General features: G+C 40.2%; 1 protein-coding gene across 1 annotated transcript in view; it reads left to right on the top strand.

Moving 5' to 3' along the window:
• ARAP2 (ArfGAP with RhoGAP domain, ankyrin repeat and PH domain 2) overlaps nt 1-9187 on the top strand; it is a 113413-nt gene extending 104226 nt beyond the window's left edge. Inside the window, exons 29-32 of the mRNA XM_044418265.1 lie at nt 2034-2069; nt 2816-2879; nt 6118-6252; nt 7750-9187. Of these exons, the coding sequence (XP_044274200.1) occupies nt 2034-2069; nt 2816-2879; nt 6118-6252; nt 7750-8088 (574 nt within the window). The 3' untranslated portion in view covers nt 8089-9187. The remainder of the gene's footprint in view (nt 1-2033; nt 2070-2815; nt 2880-6117; nt 6253-7749) is intronic.
• Nucleotides 9188-21912: the final 12725 nt, after the last annotated feature.

Raw genomic sequence — 21912 nt, 5'->3', positions numbered from 1 at the left:
AAGTTTATCTTGGTCTCATCAGACCACAGGACATGGTTCCAGTAATCTATGTCCTTAGTCTGCTTGTCTTCAGCAAACTATTTGCGGGCTTTCTTGTGCATCATCTTTAGAAGAGGCTTCCTTCTGGGACGACAGCCCTGCAGACCAATTTGATGCAGTGTGCGGCGTATGGTCTGAGCACTGACAGGCTGACCCACCACCCCTTCAACCTCTGCAGCAATGCTGGCAGCACTCATATGTCTATTTTCCAAAGCCAACCTCTGGATATGACGCTGAGCACGTGCACTCAACTTCTTTGGTCAACCATGGCGAGGCCTGTTCTGAGTGGAACCTGTCCTGTTAAACTGCTGTGTGGTCTTGGCCACCGTGCTGCAGCTCAGTTTCAGGGTCTTGGCAATCTTCTTATAGCCTAAGCCATCTTTATGTAGAGCAACAATTCTTTTTTTCAGATCCTCAGAGTTCTTTGCCATGAGGTGCCATGTTGAACTTCCAGTGACCAGTATGAGAGAGTGAGAGCAATAATACCAAATTTAACACACCTGTTCCCTATTCACACCTGAGACCTTGTAACACTAATGGGTCACATGACACCAGGGAGGGAAAATGGCTAATAATGCCCAATTTGGACAGTTTCACTTAGGGGTGTACTCTCTTTTGTTGCCAGTGTTTTAGACATTAATGGCTGTGTGTTGAGTTATTTTGAGGGGACAGCGAATTTACACTGTTATACAAGCTGTATACTTACTACTTTACATTGTAGCAAAGTGTCATTTCTTCAGGGTTGTCACATGAGAAGATATAATAAAATATTTACAAAATGTGAGGGGTGTACTCACTTCTGTGATATACTGTAGGTTATACTGAGAGGCAGTGACTGACCCAGGTCACTCAGTGAACTGCATAGCTGAATCCCAATCCAACTCTCTAACCACTACACCACACTGTCTTGTGGAGTGTAGAAACAGTAGTGTTTTGGTTTCTTTTCAGCCAGAAGTTCTGCTTTCCCAATGACTGTTAGAAAGAAAATAAAATAGAACAACGAAGCAAATCTATATTCATCTTTTGTTCTCTGTTAAATTACATCCTTATAATGTATGTTGTTCTTCAGCCAAAGATAATAATTTGTTCTGTTTTAATGCTTCTGTGTTCTGAAATTACTTTATTGAATGGCCTTTTCTCATCTCAGTGCAGTAGCTCTTGTGGGCTGTATTGGTTATGTGCTGAAATTGTCTAGGAACATCTGACCTGAATTCTAGCAATAGGGAGGTATTCCCAGAAATCGAATCATCCAAGAACGAGGATCTCAAATTGTCTATTCCAGGCTTCCCTGCCTGATACTCTCCAGATGCTTCCTGCTTCAGTTCTCATCAGCCCCATCCAGCATAGCCGATGGTCAGGAATGCTGGGAGTTGTAATCCAGGTTGAGAAAGACTAGTCTAAACCACCTTGCAGAGTGTTTTAATCCTCCCTGAGAGGAGAGAAGGGGCAACCGCTACCGCCCACACCTTTCACAGGGAGAAGGAGGAAGTACTAAAAATTCAGATGCAGCTCTTCTCACACATTGCAAAGGACAAATAACCTGCCCAAAAGACTTAAGATAAGTCACAGGCCAGATGTGATCCCCACTAAACAACTCTTTTGAATGCGCAGTGTTGAGGACCAGCAGCAGCCTGTTTAACAGCCATCCTGACTGCTCCTAGAAAATGTGTCAATTATAACAGTAAAAACTGGAAAGGATTGGGCAGCCCAATGGGCTGTCTGAGGTGTGCTGTTCCATGTGGGTACCACATTACCTTCCTCTGATCTATGCCACAAACATATAGAAAACAACAAGCAAATTAACACAGAGCCCTCTGTGATTTGGTTATTCCTTTTTGTATGACTGTCTTGAAATTACTGTACTGTTCTGAACAATGAAGTAATGATTTGGCTTCCAGAAATTTAACTAAATTCCCAAGTGCTCTTCACCTTGTATTTGCCAAGTTCATATACAATAAGCACATGTTCACATTTGTTGTGGTTTTTGTTTGCAGCTGGGGCCTAACCTTGTATATGGAAAAGTTCCTCTGGTAAGTTATTAGTAATTAGCAATTGCTAATAATTATTTTTAATTACAGTTAAAAAGGGTTCCTTCTCCTCTGCCATATTCAGATTTCTTTGGCTCTGCTTGGTGGTGGTTGAAGCTGAAACTGTAACATTAGGTATGCCAATCAATTCTTCCTTTCTGAAAAACTGCAGTACTGGAAAAGCTATCAGTAATGAGGCATATCACATATATTATTATTATTATTATTATTATTATTATTATTATTATTATTACATTTCTATTCTATATATGAACTGTGCTTGTGTTTTTCCCCAGCTGAAGTCTGACTTTCATGTGCATATATGTGTTTTTGCATGTATGTGTGCATTTAAGGACTATATAGCACACAGAGTGCGATCTCATTTTAGCCCTATAACAAGCTGCTGAGGAATTATATGTCAAAAGGGATTCATGACTAATCAAATATTAGAAACATATTTGATCAAACTTGATTAACGGTGGCATATGGCTCCCTTTTTCTCCACAAGAAATGTCAAAACTAAACACAGTTTGGCTTGAATAGTGCTTAGATCTGTCTATTGAGCATGTTCACTATAAGCTGCTTTGCTTAAATTCATGTGTATGCCACATTCTTTGCTGTTGTTTAATTTCTTCTGAATCATTAAGGATTTGTAGTCACCAAAATTGTGATGCCCACTAACTGCAGCCTGATTGGCTTCCAGGCCATTATGCTGCTGGCCCTGAATTTATGTTAATCTATATTTTCAGGCATTTATGTTGTGATGGACAGGACTCTCAGCTGGAATGGCTAAGCAGCATTTTTATTGCACAGGTATAACTTTTTCTATTATTCACACTTTTTCTATTATTCACTGAGCTCCAGAAAAAGCATTTCTACTTTACTATATGTGTAAAATATGTTTGTACATCTGTTTAGCTGTGTTCTTGTTTGTATACACACCAACACACTCATTTAAACCAACACACTCATTTAAGCCAACCCCACCATTCAAACTTAGGCATACATTGCCGCCGATACCCTAAGATTAAATAAAATGTATGTTGTAACAGACAACTATCCTTTGTAATTTCATTACCCATAGTACTTATGACCCTGTTTATGTTATACATCATTTTGATGTGTGTTATTCCATATTATTTGCCCAACTCATTTTAGAGCACTTTTTCTTAGCAACCACCTGCTTTGCCATTGAGAATACCTGAGTGTTGAAATATCATTAACCCTCAGCTATAAAGGTGTCTTTTAGCACCTAGATGTCTAACAAATTCATAAGCTTTAATTTCCGTGTTCATCTCATGGGAATTGTTGATCCCATGTATAATGATACATCAACTGTTTTCATTGATGTATCATTGAGGGAAGCCCTTGCGTCTAGCTTTGTAATGCATACAGGGCAATTCTGTTAGTTTGGATGAATGAACTTTCTGGGTGATGCTCAATCTTGATGACCTTAGAGATCAGAGGTCCCAAGCTTTTCAGACCTATGGACACATTCGGAAATTTGAAAAGCTGCTAAGGACATCACCACAAATGGATCCCACAGAGTGTTTGCTAGTTATGTAATGATTGGGTTGTGTGTTGGGGGATGAGTCGAAAATGAGCTAAAGATGGGGTGGGTGGAGGAATCATGAGGCTAGAGACTGGGAAATGGCAAAGCATAGAGGGACGAGAAAGAGCAGAGCTAGAAGCTGGGAAAGGGGACAAACAGCATGGGAAGAGGGAGAGAAACGGTGAGGCCTAAGGCAAGAGCCAAGAGCCAAGGCGAGCGAAAGTGCAAAGCTAGAGTCCAGAAAGGAAAAGAAAGATAACTACCCTAACAATTCTGTAAGTGTTTTTTTTTTTCTTAAGGTGTTTGAAGGGTGCAGGAGATAGATTGCTTTGTGGGTGCCACTGGAGGTCCCTTTGAGTGCTGTGGTGATTGCTAGATGATACCCTTGTTATAGAACACAGATGTGTAGAATGGCTTTTGAAAGCAAATCTTCCCAGAACAATATTCCATTTGCCTCTCTAAAACAGCAACTGTTATGGAAGCAGACCTCAAATTGGGATTCTGAGGACATCTCAGGGGATTAACATGCCTAGAGTCAGAATGAATAAGTTCACAGACTGCTGACAGTGATAACATAAAAATCGCACTCATCTCTAGCTTAGCAATTCTGTTTGGGTCCTGTTGACACAAGATCAAACTCTGGAGACAAAAGTGTGAAATGTAACTCAACGGTTGCCCTAACAGTTTGAAATGTCAATGTAGGAAGGCAGTCTCTAGCTCTGAGAATGCATAATTTAGTGGATAAAATGCATTTTTGTCTGTACAAAAATGTTCCTTTTTGTTCTCATTTGGGCAAGACTTCTGTCTTCTGAAGGAACCTTTCTTTGGTTCTAAAAATTTCCTGATCCTGTTCATGAACTACAAGTGGCATCTTCTTGGACTTGGCTGTAGCTTTATTCAGTATACGTTCTAGCTGAGCTCTTCTTATTGTGTTTATTCTTCTAAAGTGACCTCCAGACTTTCTGGATGTATTCAACCTTCTTGACTTTTCATCTGCATTTCATTTGTATTAGTCCCTTCATTTTTTAGCAGTCCCTTGCTTTGATGTAGTTCTTTAGCAATTGTCTATTTACATATGTTAAGCTTAATTGTTCAATGGTCCCTGTTTCCAGTCAGCTCAGTGACCCTTATAGCTTGCCTCAAGCTGCCACATAAAACTGAGTCTACTGAGTCTACACTGCAGCATAGAACTGAAGCTACAGTGGCCTCCTTTTGGTTGAATCCATGACCAGCTTTTCCAGGGCACCATCATTTATGATACATAGAAATGTCATGTATTTACTAAACCAATTGTGTGCAGGTGATTATTCCTGCAATACTCTGTCCTGTTATACTCACTATACCTATGTTCCCTTTTAAAGCCAAATAATACAGCTGGTTGGTTCATTTTAACTAAGAAGCTTCTTTCATTAGCATCCTCTCCAAATGCCTCTGGCACATGTATTTTTCCATGGATGTTTCGGCTTCTGTGCTCATTGCTTAATTCTACTGCATCCCCATTTGGATATCCTCACTTTCTGGGGATTGTTCATCCTGAACCAGATGCTTCCCAACTCTGGTAGCTTTTTCCAAGGGTCAAGTTTAGATGCTGATGTGCAAAGTTTTAACATTAAGCTTAAGTGATCAGGAATAAGACCATGAAGGGGCTTTTGAGAGAGTTGAGAGCTAGATCTACCTCTGAATGGCAACTTGCATGCCAGATGCACAGCCCTGTCTGCTACATTTTCCACTTCAGTCTGAAAGAAGTTTTGCATCTGAACAATTGCAAACATACAGGGCTTTTTCAGCTAGAATGGGAACCAGAACCAGAGTCAATCAAAATACCTGTTGTCATGGAGGGAGCCCTGGTTATATGCACCTGCACATGCTTAAGGTCCTTGTCAAAGTGATTCTAGTTAGGTTTCAGTTTGAAGCATGGCTAATAGAAACACATCAGGATCTAGGGAAAGGATGTTGGCAAGGGGCAGCATAGAAATGTTTTAATAAATAAATAAATAAATAAAATGTTGACCTTTTGGCCCAAGGACCAGATTTTGTTTCAAAGACCATCTTGGGCTACTTTCTTGTGGTTAGTAACACCAAAGGCAGATATAATTCATTTATCCATCCATAATTTAGCTTTTTAGACAGAGAGGAAGAGAATCATGTAAGAGCTGGGAAAACTTCAAACAGTTAGTGGATGGAAAGAAAGGATGTGTGAACCCTGTGAATCCCAGAGGGTTGGATTTGTCCAAAAGGTCTGTGTTGAGGAACCCTGACTTGGGAGTAGTTCTATCTGGCTTGTTATCAATAGCACTATCTTGTGTTTGGTGACTTGTCTTCAGCAGGAAGCAGAGGGGCAGCTTCTGACACTGAATCCTTGTAAATGGCTTCTGAAATACGCACATTCCTATATTCATATTTAAAAATGCAGCCATGTCTTAAAATATACTATTCTTGTATAGTAAATGGTTTTCAGTTTGTTGTAGGGATGACAATGACATAAGTCTTCTTCCATAGCTCAGTGATACCTGTCCACCAGATGGAAAAACAAGAAAGCAATCTATTACAAAAAATCCAAAAATTGGTGGCTTGCCTTTAATACCAATCCAGCATGAAAGATGTTCTCCAAAAGTGAAGACCAACACAGCACAGGTAGGTTTGCTGGCTAAATTTGATGATCAGCATTTGTGTTGCTCTCTTTTTATATAATACTTCATTGATCATTAGAGCATAACATAGGCCAGTGCATCTATGCACACACTAAGCCAGAGTACAAAGAAATGTCAAAGTTAAAAATGGCATCTATAAACTGCAGATGAAGGAAGATAAAGACATACACACTAAATCTAGAGTGCATGAAATGAACTCAGTATATTATTATTTTTGAATTTATGATATAATATGTGGATGTAGTTTGTGAAATATTTTTGTGAGATTCATGTAACTACATGGGAAATAATAAATAATTTTGTTTATTTTTGTCAGATTTATGAAAGAAAAGTCTTAACTGGGGGGAGGTATCCATTAGAATTAAAATGGCTGTACTTTAAAGACTCTAACCATTTTTTCCTGTGCTCTATCTCTGTTTATTCCCAATGGAGCAAGGCAGTTCTTGAAATGTATATCCTAGAATTGTACTAAATAGCTGTAGTGGTAAATTAAGCCTCTTCTGGAACTTAACAGACTTATATTTCCATTATAATGTTGTTTGACTTGAAGAAAGAATTGGTTGGAGCCATAGCAACAGAAGCCTACTCGTATTGCAGCAGACATTTTGGGTCCAATGGGATTTGTCTCTTCAATGTATGTGAATTCTAAGATGAATCTTAAGTTCCCACTAGGAATACAGTTGAGTCTTTTGAGTATAAGTATTTAATTCTATGTCTAGGCAAGGTAAGGAGAAAAGAAAATTTATTGCTCTATCTTACCCAGTCACTCAACTAGAAATCACTGAAACCATATGGGGAGACAGCAGACGGCTTGTCTGTGTGGGCATGGTTCATTTTTGAGTTGCCAATTTGGGAATAGGGAAGAAACTTTTCATATGCGATGAATGATAATACTGATAACATAAATGTCTATAGACTTTCAAATGTCTTAATTCTTCAGTTCTGCTTTCTCCATGACCCTTCTTACATTCTTTGGTCTCATTTCTCAGAAACGCCAAATTACATCTGCCGTTCCCTAACAGCATCCTTTCCCCCTTTACTGGTCCATCCCTCTTTATCACAAGATGTTAATCTGGATTCTTGTACTGTTGTTTAGCTTTTCATTCTAGTGTATTCAAACCCATCTCCTTTTTCTGTCCTTTAAGTGTTCAGATTGGAAGCCTAAAGGGGTAAAAGCTGGTATCATTCTGTAAGCATTTGGGAAATCCATAATATTAATAATAAAGTGGTTTTCCTTCCCATTTCACATCTGAATAATGGAATGGAAAGGGGTGTGGATAAAATGGATCTCATCCCAAAATGGAAATTAATGAGGGGGGGGGAAGTCTTACTTATGTGAGAAAGTCAGATTAATCTTAGAGTTCTTGCACACTAAACAAATCCCCAGGTTGATGGACACTATTGCTTTAAAAATGATGAACAACAGATAATTATTCAGGAATGTATTATGTATGCAATTCAATTTCTTCTCTTCATTCAGAATTCAGGACTGGAATCTGAAAATAATTTAAATGAAGACAAAAAGAGTTTAAAGGAAAGAGTCTCAAGGGTGGCTCAGTGTCTGGAACGCAAAGAAGAAAAAGCTCGAAGCTGCACAAGAAAGCATAGAAGCCTGATCTGTTTAGATGACATGGATGAAGATGTGGTTGACTTGCACCAACGACCTTACAAAGAATCAAAGTCATCAAAGAAAACTGAGGACAAAGCCAGTCGAACTCAATTGGAATCTGATAAGAAACTTCCTGCAAATGTTATTCAAGAACTCCACATGGTTCTAGAGAGGCACCGAGCCCTCCATGAAGAAAGTTCAGATTTGTAAATCAATTTGCTAATTGTTCTAGGAAATGAAATACGTTGGCAGTGTATAGTGTACAGACATCAAGTGTATTTATATGTAAATGTCAGTTGAAAAGAAATGGGTGCTATCTACTACTCTAGGGAGAAGTGTGGTGATAGCAAAATCTGAATATTGCAGCTAGCACACTCCTTTCTTAGACTTGTTTTCTTTGATTTCTTTAGTTTGCCAACTTCCTAAGCCAGATGTGCCTCAGGTTGGCAAAATCTTACTTTCCAAACAGCTGGACATCATCAGCTTAAAGTACAGGAGATGTACTGGGTGATATTTCTCACCTCCAATCAGAGGTGAGTCTGCTGCTACTTGATAACTCCCTGCAGCTCTTGGGCATACTCTGAAGATACCGCAAGAACAAATTAAGATGCATCAGCAGTTCCAACATCTGCTTTACTCCCATAGATTATTAGACCTGGAGAAAAATGACAATGGGCTATAGTCTTAGAATAATCATGTTCTAGGTCCCCGAGTTGATCTTTTCTCTAAAATGCCCTATAACCTTGAAGAAATACTGACACAATGGACTCACCCAATAATAAATATTACTGGGAATGGATTACCTAATTTGAAGAATGAACTGACAGCTGCCTTAATAGACCACCATCCAGTAAAGCTCTTGATGTGCATCTACCAGTTTTGTGTCGTCCTCCTCTTGTTCCCATCCAACCTGTTCCTGTAGGCATTGCCATACTTCACACAGCAAACAGGACTGCTGCATTAAGCACCAGTTTCTGGTGAAAGAAACACTGATGTGCCAGCCATAGTCGAGTTTGTGGTATATTTTTGGTAAAGCTCTGAGAAGTTTGATAAATGATTTGGCAGTTCAAGGAAGGAAAGCCGACCCAGAAAGCATGGGCTATGTACTTTTATGCAAAGATGATGCTCTCTCAGTCCCTGTCATGGGTTGCAAACTTGTCCATAAGCATGAATAATCTCACCAAACTAATAATAATTTGACTAGTAAGTATGACTCAGAACCCACTAATGTAGTATAATGGGCTGTTATGTACTACAGTGTTAAACTGTAAAATATTGCCCTATGCAGAGAACAGAATGAGCTGGTAGAATCCTGAGATTATATAGCACACTGCAGTACTTCAAATGGTAAGTGCCTTGTGCCAATACTACACAAGTGCCTTGTGTAGTATTATTGTTTCTTAAAGCACTCTAAGTACATGTAGAAAAGGTCCTAGTCCAACCTATTTTCTGCTGTGTTAATTTTGTGTTTGGGGCATACCACCTGACATTTTCCCCTTTCCAGAGCTGAAACACTTCCCACCCCTTATGTAAATTGTGCCATTGTATGTAAATACAAAGCTGAAATACCAGCATTAGCTGAGATATTATGATGCTACGGAATGTTCATAAACATTCCAGATATTGAGAGGAAATTAGCAGTACAATTGAAAGTGCATCCTTTGGGGTGAAGCCTTTACACATTAATAACTTCCACTAACTAAAATTAATTTGAATTTACTAAAACCTTACAATGAGATCTTTGTGATTGTTTTCTGACAACAGTCATGGATAGCAATGACAAATGGCAGGTGTTTCGGAAGTGAAAATGCCTTCTGAATTATACTATGAGCTCACTGGGAGCCCGGTTGCCTCTTCTCAGTATCTTATAAGTCAAGGCAATTGCCATTTTTAATCTCCTTGTATTTAATTTCTGATAAAAAAGCTGCTCTTCTGCCTCTTCGGTTTTACTATCTCACATGCTGCTCAGGCTGATCAGCAATGAATCAATTCAGTGTGAAAAATGAAAGCTGGCATTTTATAAACAAAATCTGTATATTGTAGAGTTTCTTGGGGAAATGTTATTTTATTTTTTCCTTGTGGTTTATTTTATTTTATTTTATTTTATTTTATTTTATTTTATTTTAAACCATCTACTGGAAGATAGTGCTCTTTCGAGAGTGAAAAGGATGGTAAGTTTCTTCCATTATAAGACCAAGCCTTTGTTATAAACCATCCAGAGACGTCAAACTGGAGGACGGGGTATAAAAGTTTTTTAAAAAGCCTGTGCCAGAAGAGAAGTGTCTTAGTCCCTATGCCACCTATCTTTGCTGGAGTTAAGGTACCAGTTCCTTGCTACCATTCACTCTGCTGAAGAAATTTTGAAATGTAATGGGTTGGATCCAGATTTCACTATGTAATCCCAGCTGCCGGAAGCAGACTCCAAATGGCAGTTTCTCCAGTCCCCTCCAAAACAGTACATAGATTTGTGGACCCTGCTTAATGCAGTAGACTGTGCCATGGGGAACATGGGAAAAAACCTCCAGAATTGGCAGAAGTACTTCCTGTGAGCAGGTCACTATTTGCAAAGAGTCAGGAAAGAAAGAAAAAAAGACGATGAATTGTAAAGAGGGAGATGGCAATGTTTATTGTTTCTTATTATATATCACTTTTTTCCTTTTTGCTAAAAAACCATAAATGCAGTGCATAGCAATTTAAACCTATAAAACTGAAGACCATTAAAAACATTACAACAGTTGAGGGCCCAGTCCTGTGGCAGGTAGATTCTGTCTGGCCAACCATAGAAAAAGTTGGAGTTCCTTGTAAATGCCTTTGGGTTATGGCAAGGGCTTCATCTACAGATGCCCCCTCTCCTCATAGTTGTAGTTCTTTCTATCTTGACAATTACACTTTTAAAAAATGGTGTTTTTTTTAGCTATGCAAAGAGGGCTTCTATAGAGCAAGGGTGGAAATTGTGGGACACTGTGATGTTGATAAAGCATAAGCTCTGAAAATCTGAATAAGCTACTTTCTCTAAACTATTGGAGCCCTACTTGGGGCTATGTTCAGGTATTCAGGTGAACGTGTGAGAGCTCCAGGTGAGCTCTGGAAGAGCATCATGCACAGAAAAGCGACTCTTCTCAGTTCAGTGTTTACCTTGTTGAACTGGCAAGGTCTGAATGGGGTGTGTGTGTGTGGGGCGGGCAAAATCGGCACATCCAGAGACATGGGGGCATGCTAAAGCCACATGCATTCTTTTGAGCTCCTGAATGAGACTACTCTTACATTATAATCACATGCATGTCTTCACAGAAGCAAACCCAGCAGCCTCAAAATATTTAGTAGATGGAAGTCAAGGTCTACTTTAGGCATGCCCCAAAATTTGGATGTTCCCAGTTGGGGGTTTTTTAAATGAACCAATTTCAATAATAAGCCCAAACTGCCTTGGATGTGCAAAAACCAAAACACTAGTTAGGAGATGTGTTGGGGTCAGGCTACTGCCATCACCCTTTAAAAAGAGCTAATGATGGTAATTATTCCAGTTTCAGTTCTGAGTTGAGTTTCCCTTATTTTTGTTTACAGTCGTTACTGAGTTGGTACTAACTGGTGTTTATGTTAATACCATATGTTTTCCCTTTTAAATTATGCTCTGGTAACATAGAAAATAATTTTTACCCCCTTTTTGAATCTCAACTTTAACTTACCCAGGATTGAAAGCAATTTTACATTAATCATTATGGAGGCTGGTTCATTCCATATAGGAAAACATTCAATGACTTGTTATTTCTCCTGCTTTTATTTCCAATATGTTCCAATTTAATTTAACTGCTCCTTATTTTGCTTGGTTTAACAGCGTTGGGACTCTGCAATCCTAAACATGCTTACAAAGGGGTAAGCCCAGTCTTTTGACCCTAAGGCAAATCCAGCTCTCCAGCCTAATCCTGTGGGGTTCCCCAGATGGCCATGCAGCTTTGCCTGACTGCAAGTTGTGTGGTGGATTCTGCTTCCTGCAAGTTGCCTCTGCTTAAAAGTTTTAAAGGCTCAGTTATTGGCCCTTTAAGTAAAAATTATTGCAGTATTGTGACCCTGTCCCTGTTGAGGTCGCCTCACTCATCACTGGAATGTAGCCCCTGAGAATAACTCCAAACTTGAATTCAATAGCACTGATGTAATTCCAGTAAATTTTAGGTGGTTAATCTGTATCTTGTGTTTAGCACCCATGAATGCAATGAGCGCAGCTGGGGGCCCTGTGCCTCCATTCCCATTAGTTTTTAATACCCCTGACTTATGGGGAATAAGAAGTCCCCACAATCCTTCTGCTTAGTCAAGGAGTGCTTCTTAGTAATGACTTCTTAATAATCCTGCATTTCTCCCATGTCTGGGCTCAGCTAACTGACCTATTTTTTACATGACTATCCCTATGGTGGAAAAACTAGGCCCACTCAGAACCAGTTGAGTACAATGTGGCTCGTACCCTTCTCAGCAGCTGCAAGCCCTAAATAGAGCATCTCCCTGCATCCTGGCACAGAGAACTTCATTAGGGAGCTGGTTTAGCTGCAAGGAATCCTGGGAAATGTTATTTTCCCAGCAGCCCAAGCACAAACTCTTCCATGGCCTGAGGCAGGAGAGAAGATGCTCCGTCATCCTGTCACACCACTAACTGATGCAGCCTCACCTTTCCACCCCTTTAAATATACCGCATCACACCCCCCTGCCCCTTATTATGTTGTATGTTCTCTGCCCCCCTTTGTGTATCCCTCCTCTTCCTTCATCATGGCCTCTTCCTCATTCCCTTGTTGTGCTCTTCTTTCTTTTTAGTGCAACTTCATTAACTCTGGAGAGTCCCTGGCCTGAAGTGGCTGTTTGTCTAAGGATAAAACACATACTTCAGATTATATTATTCTGACTGCGGGAAATGATTTTGAATAGCACACCCATTCCTAGTCACTGCCAGCTCTCTTCACTTTAAAAGTAAAAGCTTAAGGGGGTGTAGGGCAGGCACTAATTTTGTTGTTGTTTTTGTTAAGCAGCTTGGAATGAGAAATCCTTCAAGATATTCACTGTTGCTATACCTACAAAAGGCTGGTATGTTCCGTGCATATTTCATTTTTGATGCATAGGAGTGTACTTTTAATGCCTTAAAATGTCTTATTTACTTCTGATTATCTGCAACGAAGTAACCAATTGTTCCCAAAGCTAACAATCAAAATGTCCCAATGGCCCATGTTGGGTTATGGCTAAAATAGTCAATCTGCAACTTTTTTCAATGATAAAGCAAATCAAATGGCAACAACAAACTCAGATGACAACAAATATCTCCAGATTCCATAGAGAAAAACTGTTCAGTTGAATTCTATGACCTTTATCCACCAAAGTTCTTAGATCTGTGGACGACTGCTTAACACTGAAGGCTTTTGTAGATGCTAAGGAATTCTGGATCCTAAAAGCATCCCAGACTTTTCTGAAAATCATATAGGAAGAAAACTAGTGGTAACCATTTCTTATACTTGATGATGTGTCTCATATTGTTTCTTGCCAATATGAAACTTAGGAGAACTGTTCCAATTACTGAAGTCACTTTAGAATGGTTAGGTGTGTCTCTTTTACTTCACAGTATCCATTTTACTTCAGCAATACTAATGTGTGAAAAAGGAGTGAGCTTTGAGTAAAACTGGCATGCATTTGATGTGTATGGATGACTCTGAAGATGGCAAAATGTCCCCTAGACTCTTAGACCCTGCCCATCGCTGCTGTCATGTATCTCACTGCTGAGCACCAAGGACACAATGGTGTGATCCAGAGCTATTACACTGGAACATGAACCCTGTTTAGGTGCAGCACACCAGCAAACTATGCATCCTCAGCCCCGCCTGGTCACATCCAGTTTGCAGCCACTTTGCTGGCAGTACGAGCTGGCTCCTTAACCATCCGAACTCTTACCATGTTAAGCAATGTTTGTTTAATCTCTCACTGAAGAAGTAAACCTGGGACACTGCAGAATGCAGTTGTCAAGGGGCAGGGCACATGACTATACAGAAAATGAACAAATCCAGGAGAAGCCTAGCCTAGCGACCTCCAGAAAAACCTGCCCCTTTTCTCTCTGTGAAGAAATCTTTCTGTAGGGGAGATTCTGCCATTGTCTTTCAGACTTGTGCAAAATGTGAAGGCAGATGGCTGGATGGATGAGACACAGAACAAAGCCCTGACTCTTGCTGTGTGTGTGTTGTTCATATGCAGTGAACGAGCAAGGCAATTTGGGTTGGATCTAGACTTACGTTCAGGCCCTTGAAGGTTAATATATAGCACATCAAGCATGCTATAATTGAACTGTAGGGAAACAAATTAAAATTGTAATGAACTCTGTTCCCTTTGGAAGTAAAATTAGGTACATCATTACCGGCACTGGTAGAGTTCTCGATATTATGGTCTAATCAGCATTTAATAGCCCACTCTCTGTGGCTCTAATTTCACATAATTAATGTGCATGAAAAATGAACCATGGAAAGGCTGTCCATTTCTATACTGTGTGTTGGAGAAGGTAAGGATGCTAATAAACCTGAATTACTTTGGGCCTTTCCAGCTCCTGTTTTCTAGCTAGGGACACAAAATGGCTGTGGATCCCTTTTAGTAAAGCCTTGAGACATCACGTTGGACACGTTTCTGCAGAAAGAGTAAGAAGCCACGTAAGAGTAATGTATGCAGTTCCCAATCTTAACATCTTTTTAAGGTCCTTGTAATTCATGCCATAAAATGTTTTGAACTCCCAGTTTCTCAAACAGTATAAATAACATATTTATATATTGCCATCAATATATATATAAGACTACAGAATTTCAGTTTCCAAATGAATGGGAATCATGTAGCCGGAATGTAGTCTGGGCAACAAGTATTGTCCCACCTTGAAGCAGAAATAAGGAGAATTTGGCTCCCTCATTGACATGTGTTTCAAGCAAGCTCCGTATCTAACTGAATTATCTTTGGCAGGTAGCTGTACTGATTATGTGATGTCTTGGGGGCAGGCAGTTTTCATAATGAAAAAAATATTTTTATTACATTTCTGGCTTTTTTCCTTCTTACAAGGAACCCAGGGTGACTTGAGCCTCCTCCTCATCATTCAATCCTCCCAACTACCAAGAAGGTGAGGCTGAGAATGAATGACTGGCCCCAAGATCACCCAGTGGCCAAATGGGGTCTAAAATCCAAATGGGGTCTAAAAACTTCATGGCCAAATGGGGTCTAAAATCCAAATCTCTCAAATCCCAGTCCAACACTAACCACCACACTACAAAAGTTCCATCTTCATCATTTTGGCTCTAATGCATAGGGAGTTAACCCCTTTAAAGTCTATTAAAATCACTTTTGTGGTTAACTTACCCATTTATTCAATAGGGTGTAGGCACAGCTAGATACTTTTGATTGGAGCCAAAGAGTGTTTTCATATCTATTTGTTTAGAAAGATGCTTGCTCTTCAGTCACAACACCAGACATGGCTGTCCTTTTTGCTGCCTTAAGCTCATGGATGCCGAAAGTAGCTTCAGTTTAAGGGTTCTCTCACTGCACGGGGTGGATCCAGCTCTCTCAGCTTCTGGAGGTGGCCATGACTCCTTCCTTGACCATGCTTCCTTTCTGCAGATTACCAATGTTTCTGCAGTTCCTCACACCCTGGTTAAATGATTGAAATGCCTTTTTGGAGGCATCATTGCCAGCAGTTGGAAATCTACAAATAGGTCCCACAGCTTTCGTTTTCACACCCACCCTTGGAACACACCCTCCAAGAACACCTTCCTGGAGTGGAAGGGGGGCTCCCAAGCTGAAGGTGAGTCAACATCCTTGCCTATAAATTGACTTCTCAAAAAATACCTTGACTAATTCAGTGTAGCATGATATATGTGTGCCTTAAGACCATAAGGGGAAGGAACCAGGTGTCTAGGTAGCTAGGTAACTATGATTCTCCCAGCATCCCTGGGCAATGGTGATACTGAGAGAATTCAACTTCTGAGACATGAATTTCCAAACATCTAGAGATCTGTCTTCTGCCCACCTCTGCCCTGAAGCCTATAATCGTCAGACATTTGATATTTAGGCCACAGGCCTTTTTGGCAGATGCCCCAAAGCTTGAGAACAGAAACCTAACGCTTGACTGGATCTTCATGTGTTCAGACCTCAGAGATGTAGCAGCAGAACCTGTGATTAACTGGCAGGGTGAAGCCTCTAGTTTGGGTAGGTCTGCTGAAAATGCTGGCTTCAGCCCCGCTTAGTCAACAGAGAAGGACATTATGTTTATAGTGCTGCAGACTTCAGCTTTAGAGCCCAGCAACAGACTTCAGGCACTCTTGAGTTGGGAGAATATTCGCACTTCTAGTCTAAGCCCTGCTGTCTTCCGGTTGCAAGATGTTCCACGGGGGTTTTGTTTTTGCAGTCCACACTGGGCCCTGTTGTTGGATAATACCTCTCTTTTCTTCAAAATTAAAAGACAGGATAGAAATGTGGGAAATAAAACAAATGGTCATGCTTGAATGTAGCTCATCCCCAATGTTGTTTTCCCCCTGGTATGTCAAAGAAATCTGGGCTGTGCTCAGTTTTTCTTTATAGGTAACAAGTTCCCTCCCCACCCCTGGAAAAAAAGGGTTTTTGAGGCCCCATTATAGAATTTTATGGTTGATGTGCTAGCAAGGGGTGACTCATCAGTCATTCTACTCGATACTTAGAAGCTAACAAGATGTATAATTTCATAGTCAAATGGAGAATTAGTATATTTGAGTTTTGGTCTCTTGGTGCATTTAACATTTCAGAGTACTCTGGGGGTTGTTAGGTATCTTCTCTGGCAGAAATTAAAGAGGGGAGAAATGAAATCGCAAATGGCCGCTTTTGATTGTTGTTAATGGTGAGCAAGGAGAGAAAATGAAAGGAAGAGCTATTGACAAGCAGAGATAAGTGTCTCACCATATGGATTGTAGCATTTTAATTATATTCTTTCTTTCTTTCTTTCCTTTTTTTGTGTGGCAACTTTTAGTGGTAATAATTTTTCAACTAATTAAAGACCAGCTGCTACTTAGCAAGCTCGACAACCCAATTAGGAGTCCAGAACCTGGTAAACAACCTTTACTGCCAGCCAGCTCACTGAATCACCTCCTGTCACTGGCATGGAAGTCATATTTTTGTAACTGTTTTGTAAATTCATCTCGTCATTGTTGCCTTTCCAGGCTCTGGCAAAGGCTGCCCTTTGGAGCCACCTAAAGCCGTCTGACATCATTGCGCTGGCACTGTGTTTTAAGTCATGTCAGCTCTCTAAGGACTTTCTCTATTTTTAGGAGCTTGTGCCAGCTCTCCAACAGCAGTCATATTGTGAGGAGGGGTCTGCATTGCTTTTGAGGAGGGGCTGGTTTCTACCCATGTGCAAGTGAATCAGTTGGCAGTCAGTGGTCCTGGTCCTCTAGTCATTAGTTCAAAGCATGGCGCCTTGAAGGAAATCATTTGCTGGCCAGAAAAATGACAGATGCACATGCTTGAATGTCCCCATATATAAGAAATTATTGAGAGTATGAAATGTCAGTGCAACAATGAATGGAACTGAAACAAGCTCCCCTGTCCCCCCTCTCTATATATATATCCCAAACAAATGGTTGCTTAATTGAAATAGTACACGATCTGTTCAAGACATGCTGTTTAGCTTAGAACAAATAATGAGTATAAGGACACATGATAGAGATGTACAAAATTATGTGTTTTGTGGAGAAAATGGATAGGAAGCTGTTTTTCTCTCGTAATAATAGAGCCCACAGTCATTACATGAAACTGATTGCCAAGATAAAAGAAATGATCACACAGGACATACTTAAATTATGGCATTTGCTATGACAAGATGTAGTGAAGACCACCCACTTGGATGGCTTTAAAAGAAGATTAAACAAATTCACAGAGAAGAAGGCAATCCATGGCTTCTGGTCCTGACGGCTGCCTGTTACCTCTGTATCAGAGGCGTTATGGTTATGTGCACCTGTTGGTGGAGCACATTCATGGAACAGCATGGTTGCATTCTTGACCTGCTTGTGGGTTCCCATGGGAAGTTGCTCGGCCACTGTGCAGACACGATGTCAGGCTAGATCGGTCTTTTGCCTGATCCTGCAGGATTCTATTTCAAGTAGTTCAAACAAAGTCATCATCTTACTGGGGAAAAAAACGGCCAACAAAACCTGATTCTGGTACTTTATTTCATCCCTTTGCATTTGCTTTGCAATGAAACATGAGTTGAGAGAGGCCCTACTTTGCTCTTGTTAGACTTCTGATTCGTGCATTCAAATATGCCTTCTTTAAATGACTTCAGTCCCAAAGTGGTTTGAATCATTTCTTTGAAATGCTGTAAAATGCCAAATGTCTGGCAAAAACAAAGAAAAATGAAAATACATGCAATCTGGCAAGATCTTCCAAAAATAAATCTTTCACCAAATGAAATGGGGGGAGGAAGGGGGCAGCGGAAGCTTCTGGTTAATATTAAGGGGAAAGTCAAAATTTACATTTTAATAAGAGACTTTTAAGAAGAACTGTGCCAATATAGGCTGAAAAGATGATGCTAAGGATGCTATTCATCTTTTGTGTTCTTCAATCTATTATCACTTGTATGTTTTGTATGTCATTGAAGTGTGCCATAGGTTCACAGATTCACAGCTGGCTCAGAAAGGGTCAGGAAGGCCATCAGGTCCAACTCCCTGCTAGTGCAGTACACCAGTTACACCATCCTGATCAGATGTCCAATTGCGTCTTAAATGCATCTAGTGGAGGAGCATACAACCTCTCTTGGCAGTTACTGGGCAAGTTCACATGTCACAATAAGCAAGGGTGCAGAGTTGTTATGATTAGTGTTCCATTTTCCCTGACACATAATCACAAACTACAGCATCGCCTGTCTACTCCCAATCCTCCTGCTCTTGTTACACATCCCAGCAGCCTCTAAGAGCAAAATCCTTTTCATTACTATATTGAATGATTATATCAGTTGCCTCTTTCCCATTGGTTCATTGTGGTTTTGAGGCAGGAAATCCTTATTCCTCCTCTTGATCATGCCTCCATATCTTCAATGCTCCTGAGCTAATCCAGCCCCCAATATTTGGGGTTTGTTTGTTTTTACATCAAAATACACACTTTGCTGTGAATCTCCCCTTCTCCCTCTGTGCATTGAATCACTTCCTATTTCAAATGGTGACATTTGGTAATGGAAAAATGGAGCTGCCTGTCTAGGCGTCACAACAGATAATCATGGTAAGCAGAAACCATGCATCCAATTCTTGTTTCTTGTTGTGGTTTCTGGGCCCAGAAACAAACCATGGTAGACCATTATTGGGTCTGGACACCACATCAAACCCAGATTGGTAACAAACCACAATTTCTTGTTGCCATGTGCAAACCCAATCTTTGGGTTTTTTTGACCCCACAGGCAGCCACTGATTGTTATTTTCACCATGTGGTCTGAACTCACTCGTGGTGACCTGTCATAGTGACTGTTGTCCACTTATAATAAGATGCAACAGTCTGTTCTAGGATTTATCCCCAGCATAATTATTTGTCATGACATCTGGATCAGGAAGAGTTGTTCTATCATTGGTGGTTCAAGAAGTGTAGGGACTCACATGCCAGGAGCAGCAAAACAAGCAGCTCTTCTAGTTATCCAATATTTATTTATTTATTTATTTATTTATTTATTTATTTATTTATTTATTTATTTCATTTATATGCCGCCCCATCACCCGAGGGCTCTCTGGGCAGCTCACAAGAAACAACAACAATATAACATAAATAGAATAAACCTCTGTTACTGATGTCTGCCTAGTAACAGATAAATTGCTGGCTTTGACGTGCTGTCTTCAACTATAAGGAGTAGCACTTAAGGAGTAGTTGTAAAGAGTAATATTTGAGTAGTTATCAAACAAGAAAAACTTGACCATTATTGTATCCCCCTGTAGAAACATTCCTTTAGAAGGATGCAGACATGGTATGTTATCTTTAACACAGCAAACAGAGGAAGAGCACAACTCCAAGGCAGTAAAGCAAACACAGCATTTGAATTAGTCAGTAAAGAAATCTTATAATTCTATGGAGCTTTATACTTTTGCAACTAGAATACCCCAAACTGTCTTTACTTCTCTTTCAAAATTGAGTATGCTTTTAATAGAAAAAGAGCAGTTGCAGAACTTTACAAGTACGTGGTGTGAGAAAGAAAGGATGGGGTAGTACTTAGAGGGCTGGAAAAATGAAGTCCAGGCTAGTGGCTGCAGGAGTGAGAAAAGCTTTTGGGAAGGGAAGGTGTGGAAAGATCGAGTTCAGACCTGTCATACAGGTGAGAGGCAGGGCAGAAGGGAGAACTGCTAGAGATTCAGGGAGTAAGGTTGAAAAATGCAGGGCTAAGTGGATCTAGGCATGGCATGGGGAAGAGAGGTAAACAACCTTCACCTATCTCCGGGTCAAGATGGAATTGAAAGTGGGAGGAACAGGAGAGAACTAGGGAGACTGGTGCCAGGCAGTGCAGGTGGGATTGAAGATAAAAAGCTGCTGCTTGGACTATGGGTCCCAGCCAGGTGGTGGGGGGAATAATCAGCACCAGTATGTTAGAACAGGTGAAAACAAAGGCAGGGAGGAGGTAGGGCATAAAAAGTGTTTGTGTTGGTTGGGTGGCAATGGTGTGTGGGTTGGAGGGAGGGAAACGACTGTGCTGTTGTGACAAAGACAGCCTGAAGAAAGCAGGACAAGTGACACACAGAGATTCATGCCACAAGATATGTAGGGATTTCTTCTTTTTCAATGGGATTGGAAAATGGATATTGACCAACTATGGGAATGGAAGAAAAGGTTAGATTCCTGCAGGAGGGTGGCGACTAGAGCATTTAGTAGCACAATGCCTATACAGAGAGGGATGCATGTCTGAAGTGGGAACTGTGATCATCTGTCAGAACATAGAAATATAGAAACTGAGCAAGTCAGAAGGGGTCTTCTGGGCCATCTAGTCTGACCCCCTGCTCCAGTTGGTTCCGTTCATGGTTGCCAGAACCATCCTGGCAACCAACTCCCAAACATGGTAACTGCCTAGCATGACTTTTCATGTATGAACTTGGCCTACAGTCTAGAAATCAACTCAGCATAATTTCTAGTTGTTGCTTTGGTCTTTACTAGATCTGTCCAGGTGAGATGGAAACTTTGCCTTCCTGATAATGACTTGAAAAGCTGCATTCAGCAATTGATGGATTTGCATTTAGTGTATAGATTGAGGAATAAGAAACAAGCAATTCCTTCTGAGATTTCTACAACCCGAGTGAAGAAGAAATCCCATATTAAGTGAAATATGTATTGCATCTCCAGCAGGTATATCCAAAGAAATTTAGTTTCTATTATTACCTAAACTCACATGAGAATCGCGTTTGAAAGATGTATGATGGTATAACTCGACAATAGCATTTGGGATTCTTGTAATATTTCTGCTACAACGCTTTAATATCATTACATTTTGGAAGCCCATACCTTGATCACTTGCAAATCATAGGAAGTTTTTTTTATTTCCTGGAATGCTTCAAAGAATGTAATTTTGATCTTTCTTTAAAAATGTAAATAATGGCAATCTGTAGTGAATTGCTGCATCTACTTTCAGGACAATCCCTTTTCATAGTATATTAATTGACTATTTTTCAGCTTACTTTTTATGGGGAAACATAGATCAATGGGACATGCTAGTTGTAGTCACTTAATGGCTCCCTAACAGTATGATGGATCACTCCACCCCAAAATAGGTAGCATTAAACAAATATCAACTTATCAGCAGGGAAAAATGTATTAGATGGCAAGGGAATTGAGGCAAGAAAAGGCTATTTTGGAAGCACAAAAGGCCCACTTCAACAAAACCGAAAGTACATATTTCAAAACCCAACAACCAGCAAATATTTACCTCTATAGTCAAAATGCATGTCTGTCTGTTGGTCACCATCAGAGTGTGAAGACTGTGAAAACTGGACACCTGAGGCTTAGTATGCATGCCAAGTGTGTACTTAGAATGCTTTTTTTCAGCATTTTTAA

The sequence above is a fragment of the Varanus komodoensis genome, unplaced genomic scaffold (genome assembly GCF_004798865.1).
Source record: "Varanus komodoensis strain SLA01 unplaced genomic scaffold, ASM479886v1 scaffold9, whole genome shotgun sequence".
Taxonomy (NCBI): domain Eukaryota; kingdom Metazoa; phylum Chordata; class Lepidosauria; order Squamata; family Varanidae; genus Varanus; species Varanus komodoensis.
Note: the sequence above shows the minus strand (reverse complement) of the source record. Positions and strands in the feature narration are given on the sequence as shown.